General features: G+C 36.6%; 1 protein-coding gene across 3 annotated transcripts in view; it reads left to right on the top strand.

The window, feature by feature from the left end:
* The window catches only part of STYX (serine/threonine/tyrosine interacting protein), a 38,378-nt gene that overhangs the window by 14,855 nt on the left and 10,267 nt on the right, over positions 1-13,256 (top strand). For all 3 annotated transcript variants that reach the window (XR_008380829.1, XM_053595838.1, XM_053595839.1), the window contains exons 5-9: positions 1,029-1,089; positions 1,500-1,536; positions 2,190-2,229; positions 2,321-2,371; positions 3,622-3,694. Coding sequence is in view for 2 of the 3 variants with exons in the window: in XM_053595838.1 (XP_053451813.1) it covers positions 1,029-1,089; positions 1,500-1,536; positions 2,190-2,229; positions 2,321-2,371; positions 3,622-3,694 (262 nt within the window). In the remaining variant the exon portion in view is untranslated. The remainder of the gene's footprint in view (positions 1-1,028; positions 1,090-1,499; positions 1,537-2,189; positions 2,230-2,320; positions 2,372-3,621; positions 3,695-13,256) is intronic.

Here is a 13,256-nt window from a genome sequence, read left to right as displayed (position 1 = left end):
AAGTCCTGGTTTTTTTTAAGTTAACACCTAAGTGATTATGGGAGAACTGTTAATTTTTAAAGCAAATTTGACCTTAAAAACTGATTTCATAACTTAGTGAATTGCCTTAAACAAGTGGAATGGAAGCTTTTAAAAAAATAAAATAAGGGGCAGTGCCTGTGGCTCAAAGGAGTAGGGTGCCAGCCCCGTATGCCGGAGGTGGCGGGTTCAAACCCAGCCTCAGCCAAAAACTGCAAAAAAAAAATAAAAATAAAAAAATAAGCCTAGCTTATTAATAATGCCTAATTTTAAATGTTTTCTAATGTGCATGTGCAATGGTACATTTCAAAACTATTAAGAAATGAGTCTAATTGTGATGGATGTGTTAACTTAGTTCAATGTAAGCATTTCACATTGTATATTGAAGCAGTACCCTGAACCCCATAAATGCATCAATGTACAAAGTTATGATTTATTAAAAAACAATTTTAGAAAAAGTGTAAAATTTCAAGTCAGGTGTTCTCTTAGCTGTCTTTTGCCTTACCAACGTAAGTCTTTGACCCAGAGACAGTTCCATCAGTAGTACCTTCTGTTTTTATGAGCTCTTTCTGAATCAGACTTTGGGGTTTCTCCAGAATGTCATCTTGTAGGGTTATGAGGAGGAGTTCACAGGCTCACCTAGAAAACAATCTCCTGGTCTTAGGGAAATTAGTAGAAATAAAAGAATAGTAATGTTTAGGGGTACTTTTTCTTCTTTCTAGATCCACAGGAAAGTTTGTTCTTGCTAATGTTTTTCTTCTGTTTTAAATATGGATTGTTTTATACTGAAGTATCCGAGACCTGTTAACATGTTGTTTAAGGTTTTAAATGTTTACGGTTATATTTGCCCTCGAGCATGATAAAATCTGTGACCCAGTTGTTGGGAATGTGATACTTTGAAAATTGTTTTGCATTCTTTTCATGGTTGTCAAAAATGTTCAAAGTTAATTGTTTTTTATACGTAAGAGTTTTATTTATAATGTGCTTAACACAAAATATTCTATTTTCAGATATTTAGTATTAGACATTGCAGATAATCCAGTTGAAAATATAATACGATTTTTCCCTATGGTAAGTATCAATATTTTAAAAGTATCATTTAAATTTATTTATGATTTAACATCTTAGTTGTCATTGTAAAACTCTTTGTAGGAGATTATTCTTTTACTTTGTTAAGATTGAAAATCAATTGCTTTTTAAAGAAAACCATTGTAGAAATATTTTTATCATCTCCAAAAATTTGAGAAATCACTATTGAATTTATTAGATTTGAATTAAATTTTAACTCCTGTATAATGTTTTTTACTTAACAATAGTTCTATTTGTAGCATTTTTTAAATTCTTGAATTAAGATAATTTTTATATATATGTTAGACATTAGGAGGAAATTGTTCTCAATAGATTTCATTTTGATTCCCTGTACGTGTTCTATGCTTATGTTAATCCACGTTTTATTGTAACACATTATCTTTTGCCTTCAGACTAAAGAATTTATTGATGAGAGCTTACAAACTGGAGGTAAATAAGACTTCTTAAAGTTTATTTTTAGGAGATTGTTTGTTTTTTAAGTTTTTAGTTGGTATTTGTCTTAAATCCAGCATACGGAAGTTGTTATTATAAGTTAGATTACTCCCAAATTTGTGTTTGGATAAGCTTTCTTTTTTTTTTTTTGTAGAGACAGAGTCTCACTTTTATGGCCCTTGGTAGAGTGCCGTGGCATCACACAGCTCACAGCAACCTCCAGCTCCTGGGCTTAAGCGATTCTCTTGCCTCAGCCTCCCGAATAGCTGGGACTACAGGCGCCCGCCACAACGCCCGGCTATTTTTTTGTTGCAGTTTGGCCGGGGCTGGGTTTGAACCCGCCACCCTCGGCATATGGGGCTGGCGCCCTGCTCACTGAGCACAGGCGCCACCCTGGATAAGCTTTCTTAAATATCCCTGTAGAACTGTTTTCAAATTCTCAATTAGTTTTAAATATCTTTAATCTAAAAGTCTGTTGCACAGTTAATATAAATTTTAATAATTTGAAATTAATAAATATCCAAGTGGCATGTATGTGATGTAAATTAACAGAGATTCTGTTTCCCTACTGTTATGATATGTGGTTTCAGTATATTTCAGCTGCTGACTCAGGTGTTTTTCTGCCAGAATAACTGTTCATTATTTTTCAGGAAAAGTTCTTGTGCATGGAAATGCAGGGATTTCCAGAAGGTATGGAATTAGAGATAACCTTTCTTTGTCTAACATTTGATTATTGAGTTGTGCTTTCTGTTTTTTCCTCAAAATTTTTCTCCTTCTCCAGTGCTGCCTTTGTTATTGCATACATTATGGAGACGTTTGGGATGAAGTACAGGTAAGAATGTGCTCTGAAACCTAGCCACTGTGTAACTTCTCATTAAAATGAAACTTAATGGGAATGACTTAGGAGTTTGAAATTAATAATACCTGACTTTTTCTTGTAGTCATGCTTGATTAGGCAGACCCTATTCCATGGGTAGTCGCTTAACCTATCTACCTGTATAAATCTGCTTAGGCTAATATGTTTGTAGTTTTATGAGCTAGTGCTAACTTGTTACTGTAAGATGCCAAGGTAACACAGCTGATTAACCTGTTATAGATGGATTAACCACGGGGGAATTGATTCTGAGTTTAAAAACACTTGGACTTATGTGTTTGTTAGTTCTTTCCTTGTTTAAAAAACTAATTTGTTATGTTCTTCTTTTAGCAATAGTTGGATGAAACATTAGGTAGTCTTTCTTATCAAAAATCATCTTTTTTATGCTTATACTACATAGATTATTTTAAAGGGGAGGAGGGACTGTAAGCTTCTTGCCTTAAAACTAAGCAAAAACATGATCAAGTGTGAGGTTATTTCCTTTCTCAGTTTGTCTTGTTGTACCAGCTAAAAGTTTTTTGGTTTTTTTTGAGACAGAGTCTCACCATGTTGCCCTCGGTAGAGTGCTATGGCGTCAGAGCTCATAGCAACTTCAAACTCTTGGGCTTAAGTGATTCTCCTGCCTCAGCCTCTCAAGTAGCTGGGACTACAGATGCCCATCACAACACCCTGCTATTTTGTTGTTGTTATTGCAGTTGTCACTGTTGATTTTAGTTGGCCCAGGTGGGGTTCGAACCCGCCAGCCTTGGTGTATGCGGCTGGTGCTGTCTGTGCTACGGGCGTGAGCCCCAGCTAGAAATCTTATAGTAATCATTCACATCTCTTTATGTTTCACTCCTCCTTTATGTTTAAATTGTAATAGAATACTTTGTTTACAAGTGTCAGTTCTTGAAGGAAATTATTTGAATTTGAATGCTTTATTTACTTGAAAAGATACATTAATGGAGTTACATTTTCTATATTCTCTTTATTATTTGGAATCTTGTAATAATAGTAAAATAAATGAGAAAAATAAAGTTTAGAGAAGTTGATCAAGTTTCCCTAGGATGAGGTAGCTTGTCTAACCATACTTTTTCCACCTTGACTCAACTACTATTAAGCTATATGATTGTGCTCTCCTGTTTAGGTGAATTTTTAGGTAAGTTCTTACTTGTGGTAAATGTATATGAAATAATACTATCACATTAATTTCCTTTTTCTTTTTTAAGAGATGCATTTGCTTATGTTCAAGAAAGAAGATTTTGTATTAATCCTAATGTTGGATTTGTCCATCAACTGCAGGTGAATTCTCTTTTCTTCTCCTAGGGCAGTCAGAAAGTAAGATACTAAGATCTTTTGTCCATGTCATTTAGGCATAGAACTTTGATTCTTTATCTCTTTTACTTAATTATTTTTTTTAAAAACTGTCATTGCCAAGAAAAAAAGGGTTAAAGGCACATTGTTAAACCTAAGGTTAAATAATTGGTTAGAAATTTCTAAGTTTTCTCTATTTTGATCATACAGAGGATAAGAGAGGTTAGGTCTACAAAATATAGCAGCTTTTTTTATTCTCTGTTTATCTTTCCCATGTTGTTTCAAATTTTGTTGGTAGCTGGCAGATATACTGAGAAAGACAATTCAAAACCTCTGAATTAATCTCGTTAGACCAGGTATTCAGTATTTTCCAAGAGAGAAAATTACAGGCTGAACAGTGTGCTCTGGCTAATTGCAGAAATGAAGTTCACATAATCAAGAGCATTGCAAAATGGTTTTACTTATCAAAGTTTAAATTGTTTATTTTTTGAAACAGAGTGTCTCAACTGTGTCACACTTGGTAGAGTGCTGTGGCAACACAGCTCATAGCAACCTCAAACTCTTAGGCTTAAGCGATTCTCCTGCCTCAGCCTCCCAAGTAGCTGGGTCTACAGACACCCACCACAATGTTCGACTATTTTTTGTTGCGGTTGTCATTGTTTTCAGCTGGTCCAGACCGAGTTCAAACCTGCCATCCTTGGTGTATGTGGCTGGTGCTGTAACCACTGTGCTACGGGCACTGAGCCATCAAAGTTTAAATTTTTAAAAAATGTTTGATTTTAATTTTTACTTAAATCAGGAGAGAAACAGTGGTATCTCTGTCTTCAGCTTAAGTAAATTTCTTGAAAATTGCTTTTATAGATTATAAAAATAACTGACTTTACAAATTTCTTTGCCCATTACTGTATTTTTTTAAACTAATTTTTGTATTTTGCATTTAAAAGAGTAAAATAAGCATGTAGTTAAAAAAATTAAAATTAAGCAGTGCCTAAGAAGAATACAGTGTAAAGTTAAGTCTCCTTAACAGTATGTCTTGAAGATCATTCTGTAACGTAACGTATGTATCATATAGGTCTGCCGGCTTAATATTTTTATAATACATATACATCACAATTTTGTATGATCCATTCCTTATTTAAGGAACTTTAGGTTATTTTTACCATTTCATGATGAAAAACAGTACTGGAAAAATATCCTGATAGGTACATCTTTGTGTATGTGAGTATACCTGTAAGATAACTCATTATAGCAGAATTGCTGGATTAGAGTACATTTGAAATTTGGTAGGTGTTTCCAAATTGCCTCTAAAATGGTAAAATAGCATAAACTTAACATTATCAGGAAACAAGTAGTGACTGTTTCCTCCTACCCTAATCTATACCAGTAGCCAAAAGTCATTGATCAAATTTTTTGATCATTGCTGTCATGGTGGTAAAAAGGACAATTTCTTTTGGTTTTAGTTTGCTTCCCATTGATTGAATCAATTTGGACCAGCTCCTTTCTTATGTTTGGATTCTTTGTATTTATTTTTTTGGGTAAATTGATCGTTGGTGTTCTTTGCCTATTTTTCTATCAGTTGGTCTTTTTCTCACTGGTTAGTAAGAGCTCTTTGTGTTAATAAGGAAATCTGTTGTTAGCCCACTGATTTGAAATACCTTTTTTTTGAGACGGAGTCTCACTTTGTTACCCTGGGTAGAGTGCCAGGTGTCAGCCTAGCTCACGGCAACCTCAAACTCCTAGGCCCAAGTAGTCCTCCTGCCTCAGCCTTCTAAGTAGCTGGGACTATAGGTACCTGCCCCCACCTTTGACTAATTTTTCTATTCGTGGTAGAGACAGGATCTTGATCTTCCTCAGGCTGGTACTGAACTCCTGAGCGAGCTCAAGCAGTCCTCCCAGGTACTAGGGTTAGAAATGTGAGCCTGGGCTGAGCCTGGAATGCTCACAATAAAACATTTATTGTCTGCCTCATCTTTTTTTGGATCTACTTTATACTGTATTTGGTTCTGCTTCTGGACTTTCTTCTGTTCCACTGATCTGTTTATGACCGCATCTATAAACAATGTAAAATGCTGCAATTTTATGTTACTTTATGGCTCAAGATCCCCTCATTAATGTTCTGCAATTTTCCTGGAGAGTTTTTACTAAATAGTAATGTTTTAGAATTTACCTGGAGAGTTATTTTCTAGTATGAAATTATTAAGAGTCTTGTGGGCATTTTTAATAATATGCCTCTACATTTATAGTTCAGAAAGAATTGACAACTTAAAAAATTTTTTTTACAACTTTAAATTTTTAATCTTCTCTGAGATTGTTTAATTTATTCAGGTCAATTTTTGTGCCCGATAGAGTTTTAAAGTATTCTTTGTATAGACATGAGCATCTCTTATGAAATTTATTCCTAGGTGTTTTCTTTTATTGCCATTATCTTAACTTTCCATCTCAATTGAAATCATGGTAATTTTGTCACCTTTGAGATTTAATTTTTTACTTCTTTTTACTTGGATGTTCATTGTATCAGAACAGTGGTAATAGTTGGGATAGTGCTTATACTATTCTTTGTTTTGGCTTTTTTGTTTTTGATTTTGTTTTGAGAGACAAGGTCTTGCTATGTTGCCCAGGCTGAACTTGAACTTCTGGGCTTAAGTAATCCTCTTGCTTCAGCCTCTGGAGTAGCTGGGGGCTGTAGCCAGGTATCACCACACTTCCCCTTGTTCTTGATTTTAATGCCAGTGCTTCTAGTGTTGTGGGAGGGAAGGGGAGTATATTTATATCTATTTATTACCCTATTAAGAGTTTTTTTTTTAAATCAGAAATAGAGATTGATTTTTACCTTTTTATTTAAAAAGAGTGTTTATATGGAATGACTAGTTTTATTCCTTTAAACCGTTAATTCAGTAAGTTGAATTATTGGATCACATCATATTAGATTTCCAAATATTGAATCATCCTTTTGGTCTAGAAGTGGATCCTGCTGGTTGTGGTAGACTGTTCTCCTAAAGTATTACAGGATTCTATTTGCTAATTTTTTTTTTTTTCAGGATTTTGGGATCAGTTTAATAAATGAATATTGCTTTGTAATTTTTTTCTTGAGTATATCATTTTTTCAGAGCTATATATGTTTTTTGTTTGTTTGTTTTTGAGACAGAATCTTAGTATTTCACCTTGGGTAGAGTGCCATGGTGTCACAGCTCACAGCAACCTCAAACTCTTGGGCTTATGTGATTCTCTTGCCTCAGCCTCCCAAGTAGCTGGGACTACAGGTGTCTGCCACAATGCCCAGCTATTTTTTTTTTTTTTTTTGTACGAAAGGTTTTTATTGGCAAGGGAGGGATGCTGCAGAGCAGCACCAAGAAGGAGAGAGAGAGAGAGAGGGGGGGGAGAAGAGAGAGGGAAAAGGGGAGAGGGGGAGAGAGGAGAGACCAAGAGAGACAGAGAGAGAAGAGAGAGGAGAAGAGGGGAGAGAGAGAGAGAGAGGCCCAGCTATTTTTTTTGGTTGTAGTTGTCATTGTTTGAGCTGGCCTGGGCTGGGTTCAAACCCATCAGCCTCCGTGTATGTGACCCGCACCCTACCTGCTGAGCTACGGGTGCTGCCAACACCCGGCTATTTTTTTGTTGTTGTCATTGTTTAGGAGGCTCGGGGCCTGGTTCGAACCCACCAGCCCCGGTGCATGTGGCTGGCGCCCTAACCACTGAGCTATGGGCGCTGGGCCTTGACTACTCATCTTTAGTTTTCAGTATCTTATCACAGCATTCTCATTTTTAAAATAAATGGCTTTCCTTTCTTTTGTGCCCTGGAATAACTTAAGTTAGATTGGAGTTGTCTGTTTATTGATGTGTTAGCATATAGCACCTGAGAAAACATCTGAACTTAATGGTTTTATTTAATTCTCTTAATCATTATTTCATTAAGTTATATGTATGAGAATGGACCAGTGCTCAGATAGCTTTATTTGGTAGATTGGTTTGATTTTCTGATACTTCTCTGGTCACTTTGGATGGTTTTATAATCTTCCATATAATCGGTCATTTCATAAGAATTCTACATAGATTGAGCAAAGAATGTCTTTTTTTTTTTTTTTTTTAATGCCTTGTATTTTAGTATCTTCTGTTCCATGGTTATTTTTCCATTCTTGTTTTTGATTTTCTTTTTTTCCTTTTTTTTTTTTTTTGTAGAGACAGCGTCTCACTGTACCGCCCTTGGGTAGAGTGCCGTGGCGTCACACGGCTCACAGCAACCTCTTAACTCTTGGGCTTACACGATTCTCTTGCCTCAGCCTCCCAAGCAGCTGGGACTACAGGCGCCCGCCACAACGCCCGGCTATTTTTTGGTTGCAGTTTGGCCGGGGCTGGGTTTGAACCTGCCACCCTCGGCATATGGGGCTGGCGCCCTACTCACTGAGCCACAGGTGCCGCCCTTGTTTTTGATTTTCTATGCTTCTTGCCTTTTCTTTTTTAATTTGTTTAGTCCATTTCATTTTTCTGTATTCTAATTTCTGCTTGCTTGGTGCTTTCCTTGAGTTTTCTTGTTGCTACTGTTGCTATTCTGTGAAGTTCCTGCCTTGAAAACTCAGTTTCTTTTCATTTATTGAAGAATTCAAGACTATGAATTATCCTCTTAGTATTGATTGAGTCATATGCTGCAGATTCTAATTATGCATTATTTTTATTGTTATTGCTTGATATAATATGATTTTAGTTTTGATTTTATTTTTAATATGTTGAGTTTTTTAAACTATATAGATGACAGAGTTTTTAATTGCTGTTTTTGTTTTATTAAATCACAGAATGGTTTCTAATACATCTTGAATTTTTTGAACTTTTCTTTGTCATCTAATATATAGTTGTCTTTACGAATTATGGGCATTTGAAAAAAAGATGTATTCTCTGTTTTCAGGGGATAAAGTTCGATATATTTGTCCACTTGATCTGTCTTGGGCTGAGAGAGGTGAATTGAAATCTATTACTATATTGTGTTTATTTTTTTCTTTATTTACTCTCTCTCTTTTTTTTTTTTTTGCCAATTTTGTTGCTGTATTTATTATTTGGTACATAAAATCTCAAGTTAGGTCTTCATTTTAGTTGCACTATTTTTCAGTTATTTTACATTGCAGTTAAACCTTGTTTGATGTAGTCGTGACCCTACTTTTTTGTTTGCTTGCCTTTGCCTATGCTTTGCTGTTCCTTTTCTTCCAGCCTTTCGAAATCACTTTGTTTAGATGCATTTCCTGAATATGGCCTATAGGAATGTTTCGCTGTTCAATCCAGTATCACCTTTTCTCTAGTGGATGAATTTATCCCACTTTCACTTACTTTTTTCTATCATTTGATTTTATATTATGCTTTATGTTTTAAATGTATCCTTTTTTAAACCTTTTGCTATAAATTACATTTTTTATATGTTTTTGTTTTTTAGATGATTTTAAAGGTTTTAAATAGTTTTTAGTTTAATGGATACAATTATAACCTTACGTATATTTAAATGTTCTTAAGTTATCACATATAAGTAGCTATCTGTTGATTCTTCACTGTGAAAGATGAAAATTTATATCCTTCTCCTTACCTTCCTCCCCTCCACTAGGATACCTTACAAGTTTTTAATATCACACCTCTTATTACTCTGTGGTGTTTAATTGACCAGTAAAGATCATCTACTTATACTAACTCCTATATTTTTCATAATTCTACCTTTTTTACATCGTTACAGTGTAAAATATTTATTCTGTAATGTATTCTCTAGTTCTTATCCTTAGTTATATATTTAGTAGTATTTAACCAACCCCTATTAGCCATCCCAGCTTCTTCACTCAACTCCTAGAGTTTGTCTTTGAATGTTATTTTCAAAAATAGTTTGTGGGAACAATATCCCCTAAGTCTTTGCATATTGGAAAATATTTTTCTATTGCCCTTATGTTTTTTTTTTCTTTGAAGTTCAAATATCACTTCCATGTTGTCCTTATGTTTGAATGACAGTTGGCTAAATAAAAACATTTTTAAAATTTTTTATTGTTGGGGATTCATTGAGAGTACAAGAAACCAGATTACACTGATTGCATTTGTTAGGCAAAGTCCCTCTTGCAATTATGTGTTGCCCCCAAAAGCTGTGGCCCACACCAAGTCCCCACCGCCTTCCCTCCTTCCCTCTCTCTGCTTTTCCTTTCTCCACCCCTAACTCCTCCTTTCTCTGTCTGCTCTCTAAATAAAAACTTTTTAATAATTTTTTCCCTGATGGGTTTAGACACAGACTTAATGTTAAATAATGCTTTTAGAGAAGTCTGGGGGTAGACCAATTTTTAAAAATTTCCTTCAGGGCGGCACCTGTGGCTCAAGGAGTAGGGCGCTGGTCCCATATGCTGGAGGTGGCGGGTTCAAACCCAGCCCCGGCCAAAAACAAAAAAAAAAAAAAAATTCCTTCTTAAATTACTTTACTTGGAGCCGAGGGAAGTTGTTTTATAGGTGAGAACAGATGTTTTGTCAAGATGTATCTTGTTGATTGCTTTAGATCAGTTTTTCTGGGTCATACGGTGCCCTTGCCTTTGCCAATCCAAGCCTTCCTTTATTTCAGGAAAATTTATTTGCCATTTTTGTGTTCTGCTTCATTTTTTGTCCCATCCCTCCAATATAGTTTATGTTGGTTCCATTTTGTCTTTCATATTTGCTATTTTCTCTAATTATTTTCTTAGTTTTCTTCTTAATTTTTCTCAAGTTTGTCTTTCGTGTCTCATGCTGCATTGTTTCATCAAATATTTATTTGGTGCTGTTTTCACACTGGAAGTAGAACAGAGAGTAGAGCAGACAGAAATCCTTGACCTCATGACATGTATTTTAGTGAGAGAACCAGACAATAAACAGCAGTTGTCAACGAACAAAAAAAAATCTCAGATATAATGAACCCAAGAAAAATAAGGCCACGTAGGGATGCTGGGACAAGAATTGCATTTTTTAAGGGTAATCAAAAAAGGCCTTACTGTGAAGGTAACATTTTTGCAAAGACCTGAACACACACACATATTTAGGGAAAGTGTTCTGGGTAGAGGGGTAATAACTGCAGGTGTCTTGAGATAACAGTATGCATAGTGTTTTCAAGGAGTCGTGAAAAGGACAGTGTGTCTTGAGCAAAGTAGGCAAATGGGAAGTAGGAGATGAGATCTCAGAGGTAAGGGGCCATGTGTAGGTCTCTATAAGCCATTGCATTAGGTCATTAAATATGAAATATCCAGCTTCAAATCAGTAGTTTATTATATCTGAAACAAAAAGCAGTACAATTAATCAAGGTAGGCAGCTAAACCATTGACAGGTTTGTTTGTTTTTGTTTTGCCATCTTAATAGTAGCTTGTGTTTTGCCAGTAATGGAAAAGCTTGGTGAGGGGGTGGCAATGAAATCATGAAAGATGTTTTCCACAGCTTGTTGAGAACAGAATATTTTTCCTGGCAAGAAGTGGTCCAAATCCTGGAAGAAGTATTGGTCAGTTGATGCAAGGTCTGGTGAATATGGTGGATGACAGAGCGATTATAAGTCCAGCTTCTGTAGTTGAACAGCACTGTTAGTGTGACATGTGGTCCCACATTGTCTTGCAAGAGGATTGATCTGTCTCTGTTAATCAGTCTTGGCTGCTTAATAACAAGTGTTCTCATTATTCTGTTCAGTGGTTGCAGTAGACATCTGTAACCAGCTGACCAGTTTCATGAAGTGGTAACACATATACCAGTGCTGGACTACCAGACAGACACCATTAGCTTTTTCTGATGAATATTCTGTTTGGGACTATTTTGGCACTTTATCCAACCATTGTGCTGAACACTTGTGATTGTCACAAAGAATCCATTTTTCATCACACATAACAATACATTATAGAAATGGTTCACCTTCATGTCATGACAGCAAAGAAAGGAAAACTGCAAAATGATTTCTCTTCCAAGGATGAGCCATCTATTTGGCTTCTTTACCTTGCCAGTTTGTTTCAAGTGGTCCAGTACTGTTGGAATAGTAACATCAGACCTTGCTGCCAATTCACACCTAGGTTGAGATGGATTCATTGCTACGTCAGCTTTCAGCTCATCATTATCCACCTTGGTTTTGGGTCACCCACATGGCTCTTTTTCAAGATTAAAGTCACCATGGCTCACCACCTTGTAGCTCAAGCGGCTAAGGCACCAGCCACATACACCAGAGCTGGTGGGTTTCAATCCAGCCAGGGCTCGCCAAACAACAATGACAACGTAACCAAAAAATAGCTGGGTGTTGTGGCGGACACCTGTTGTCCCAGCTACTTGGGAGAGTAAGGAAAGAGAATCACTTAAGCCTAGGAGTTGGAGGTTGCTGTGAGCTGTGATGCCATGGCACTCTACCGAGTGCAATAGCTTGAGGCTCTGTCTCAAAAAAAAAAAAAAAAAAAAAGATTAAAATCACCAGAATGGAACTTCTCAAACCATCGGTGGACTGTGCCTTCATTAGCCGTGTCCTTCCCAGACACCTCATTGATGAGTTGAGTTCTCTGGGCTGCATTGGCTTCATGATGGAGCTCACATCCAAAAATTACATAAAAATGGCTGTAAAAATTTTTTTGAAAGATAATCACTAGCCAAAACCTGTGTTTGAGAGAATGGGGATGTACATTCACAATAAAAAATAGAAAACAAGAAATTTTTTTTTTTTTTTTTGCAGTTTTTGGCCGGGGCTGGGTTTGAACCCGCCACCTCCAGCATATGGGGCCGGCGCCCTACTCCGTTGAGCTACAGGCGCCACCCAGAAAACAAGAAATATTAAAGTGAAGTGTCAGAGACATCAACTGTCAAATTTGGTACTTAAGAAAATTGGACATTTCATGCTTAATAACCTAATACACAAGGCTTTTCACTTTTACTGTTAGTGGAGGCATGACTTCTTATAACAAGATCATTCTGACTACTGTGTTCAGGGTGAACTATGGGAGGGCCTGGGGCAGGGGCAGAGGTAAGCAGATCTTCAGGAGGCTATATAGTAATCCATGAAGAGGAAATACTGATTTGGACCAAAGTGTAGCAGGGGAGAGGTGAAGAGAAATCAGATTCTTAATTTATTTGAAGGTGTAGATGACAGGATTTGCTGTTGGATTGGATATAGTTTCTAAAAGGGAGGAAATAAGGATGGGTCTAAGCCTTTTAGTCTGAACAGTTGGAGGATGAATTGCTGTTACTGATGCGGGGAAAGCTGAATCAGGGTACAATCTAGAGCTGAGTTTTGTTCGTGTCAGGCTGAGAGGGCTGTCAGTCAGCAGCTGCATGTACGTGGGAGAGAGGCTGGGTGAGATCACTGGGGTATGGGCAGAGGAGAATTTCAAAGCCAGAACCCTAGCTCACTCAAAAATGTAGAGACGGGGAGACAAAGAACTAGCACAGGAAATGGAGAAGGAGTGGCCAGTGAGGTGGGGAGAAAAGCAGAAAGGCTTGCTGCTGTAGACGGGGCTCTAATGAAGGAAGCGTTGAAGGAAGAGGGAAAGGATCCACTATGTCAAAGGCTGGTACTGGGTTATGTCAGATGAGGGCTTACAATTGACGTTACATCAAGACAAGG

Source organism: Nycticebus coucang, chromosome 6 (assembly GCF_027406575.1).
Source record: "Nycticebus coucang isolate mNycCou1 chromosome 6, mNycCou1.pri, whole genome shotgun sequence".
Classification (NCBI taxonomy): domain Eukaryota; kingdom Metazoa; phylum Chordata; class Mammalia; order Primates; family Lorisidae; genus Nycticebus; species Nycticebus coucang.
The sequence above is the reverse complement of the archived record's forward strand: the minus strand, read 5'-3'. Positions and strand labels throughout refer to the sequence as shown.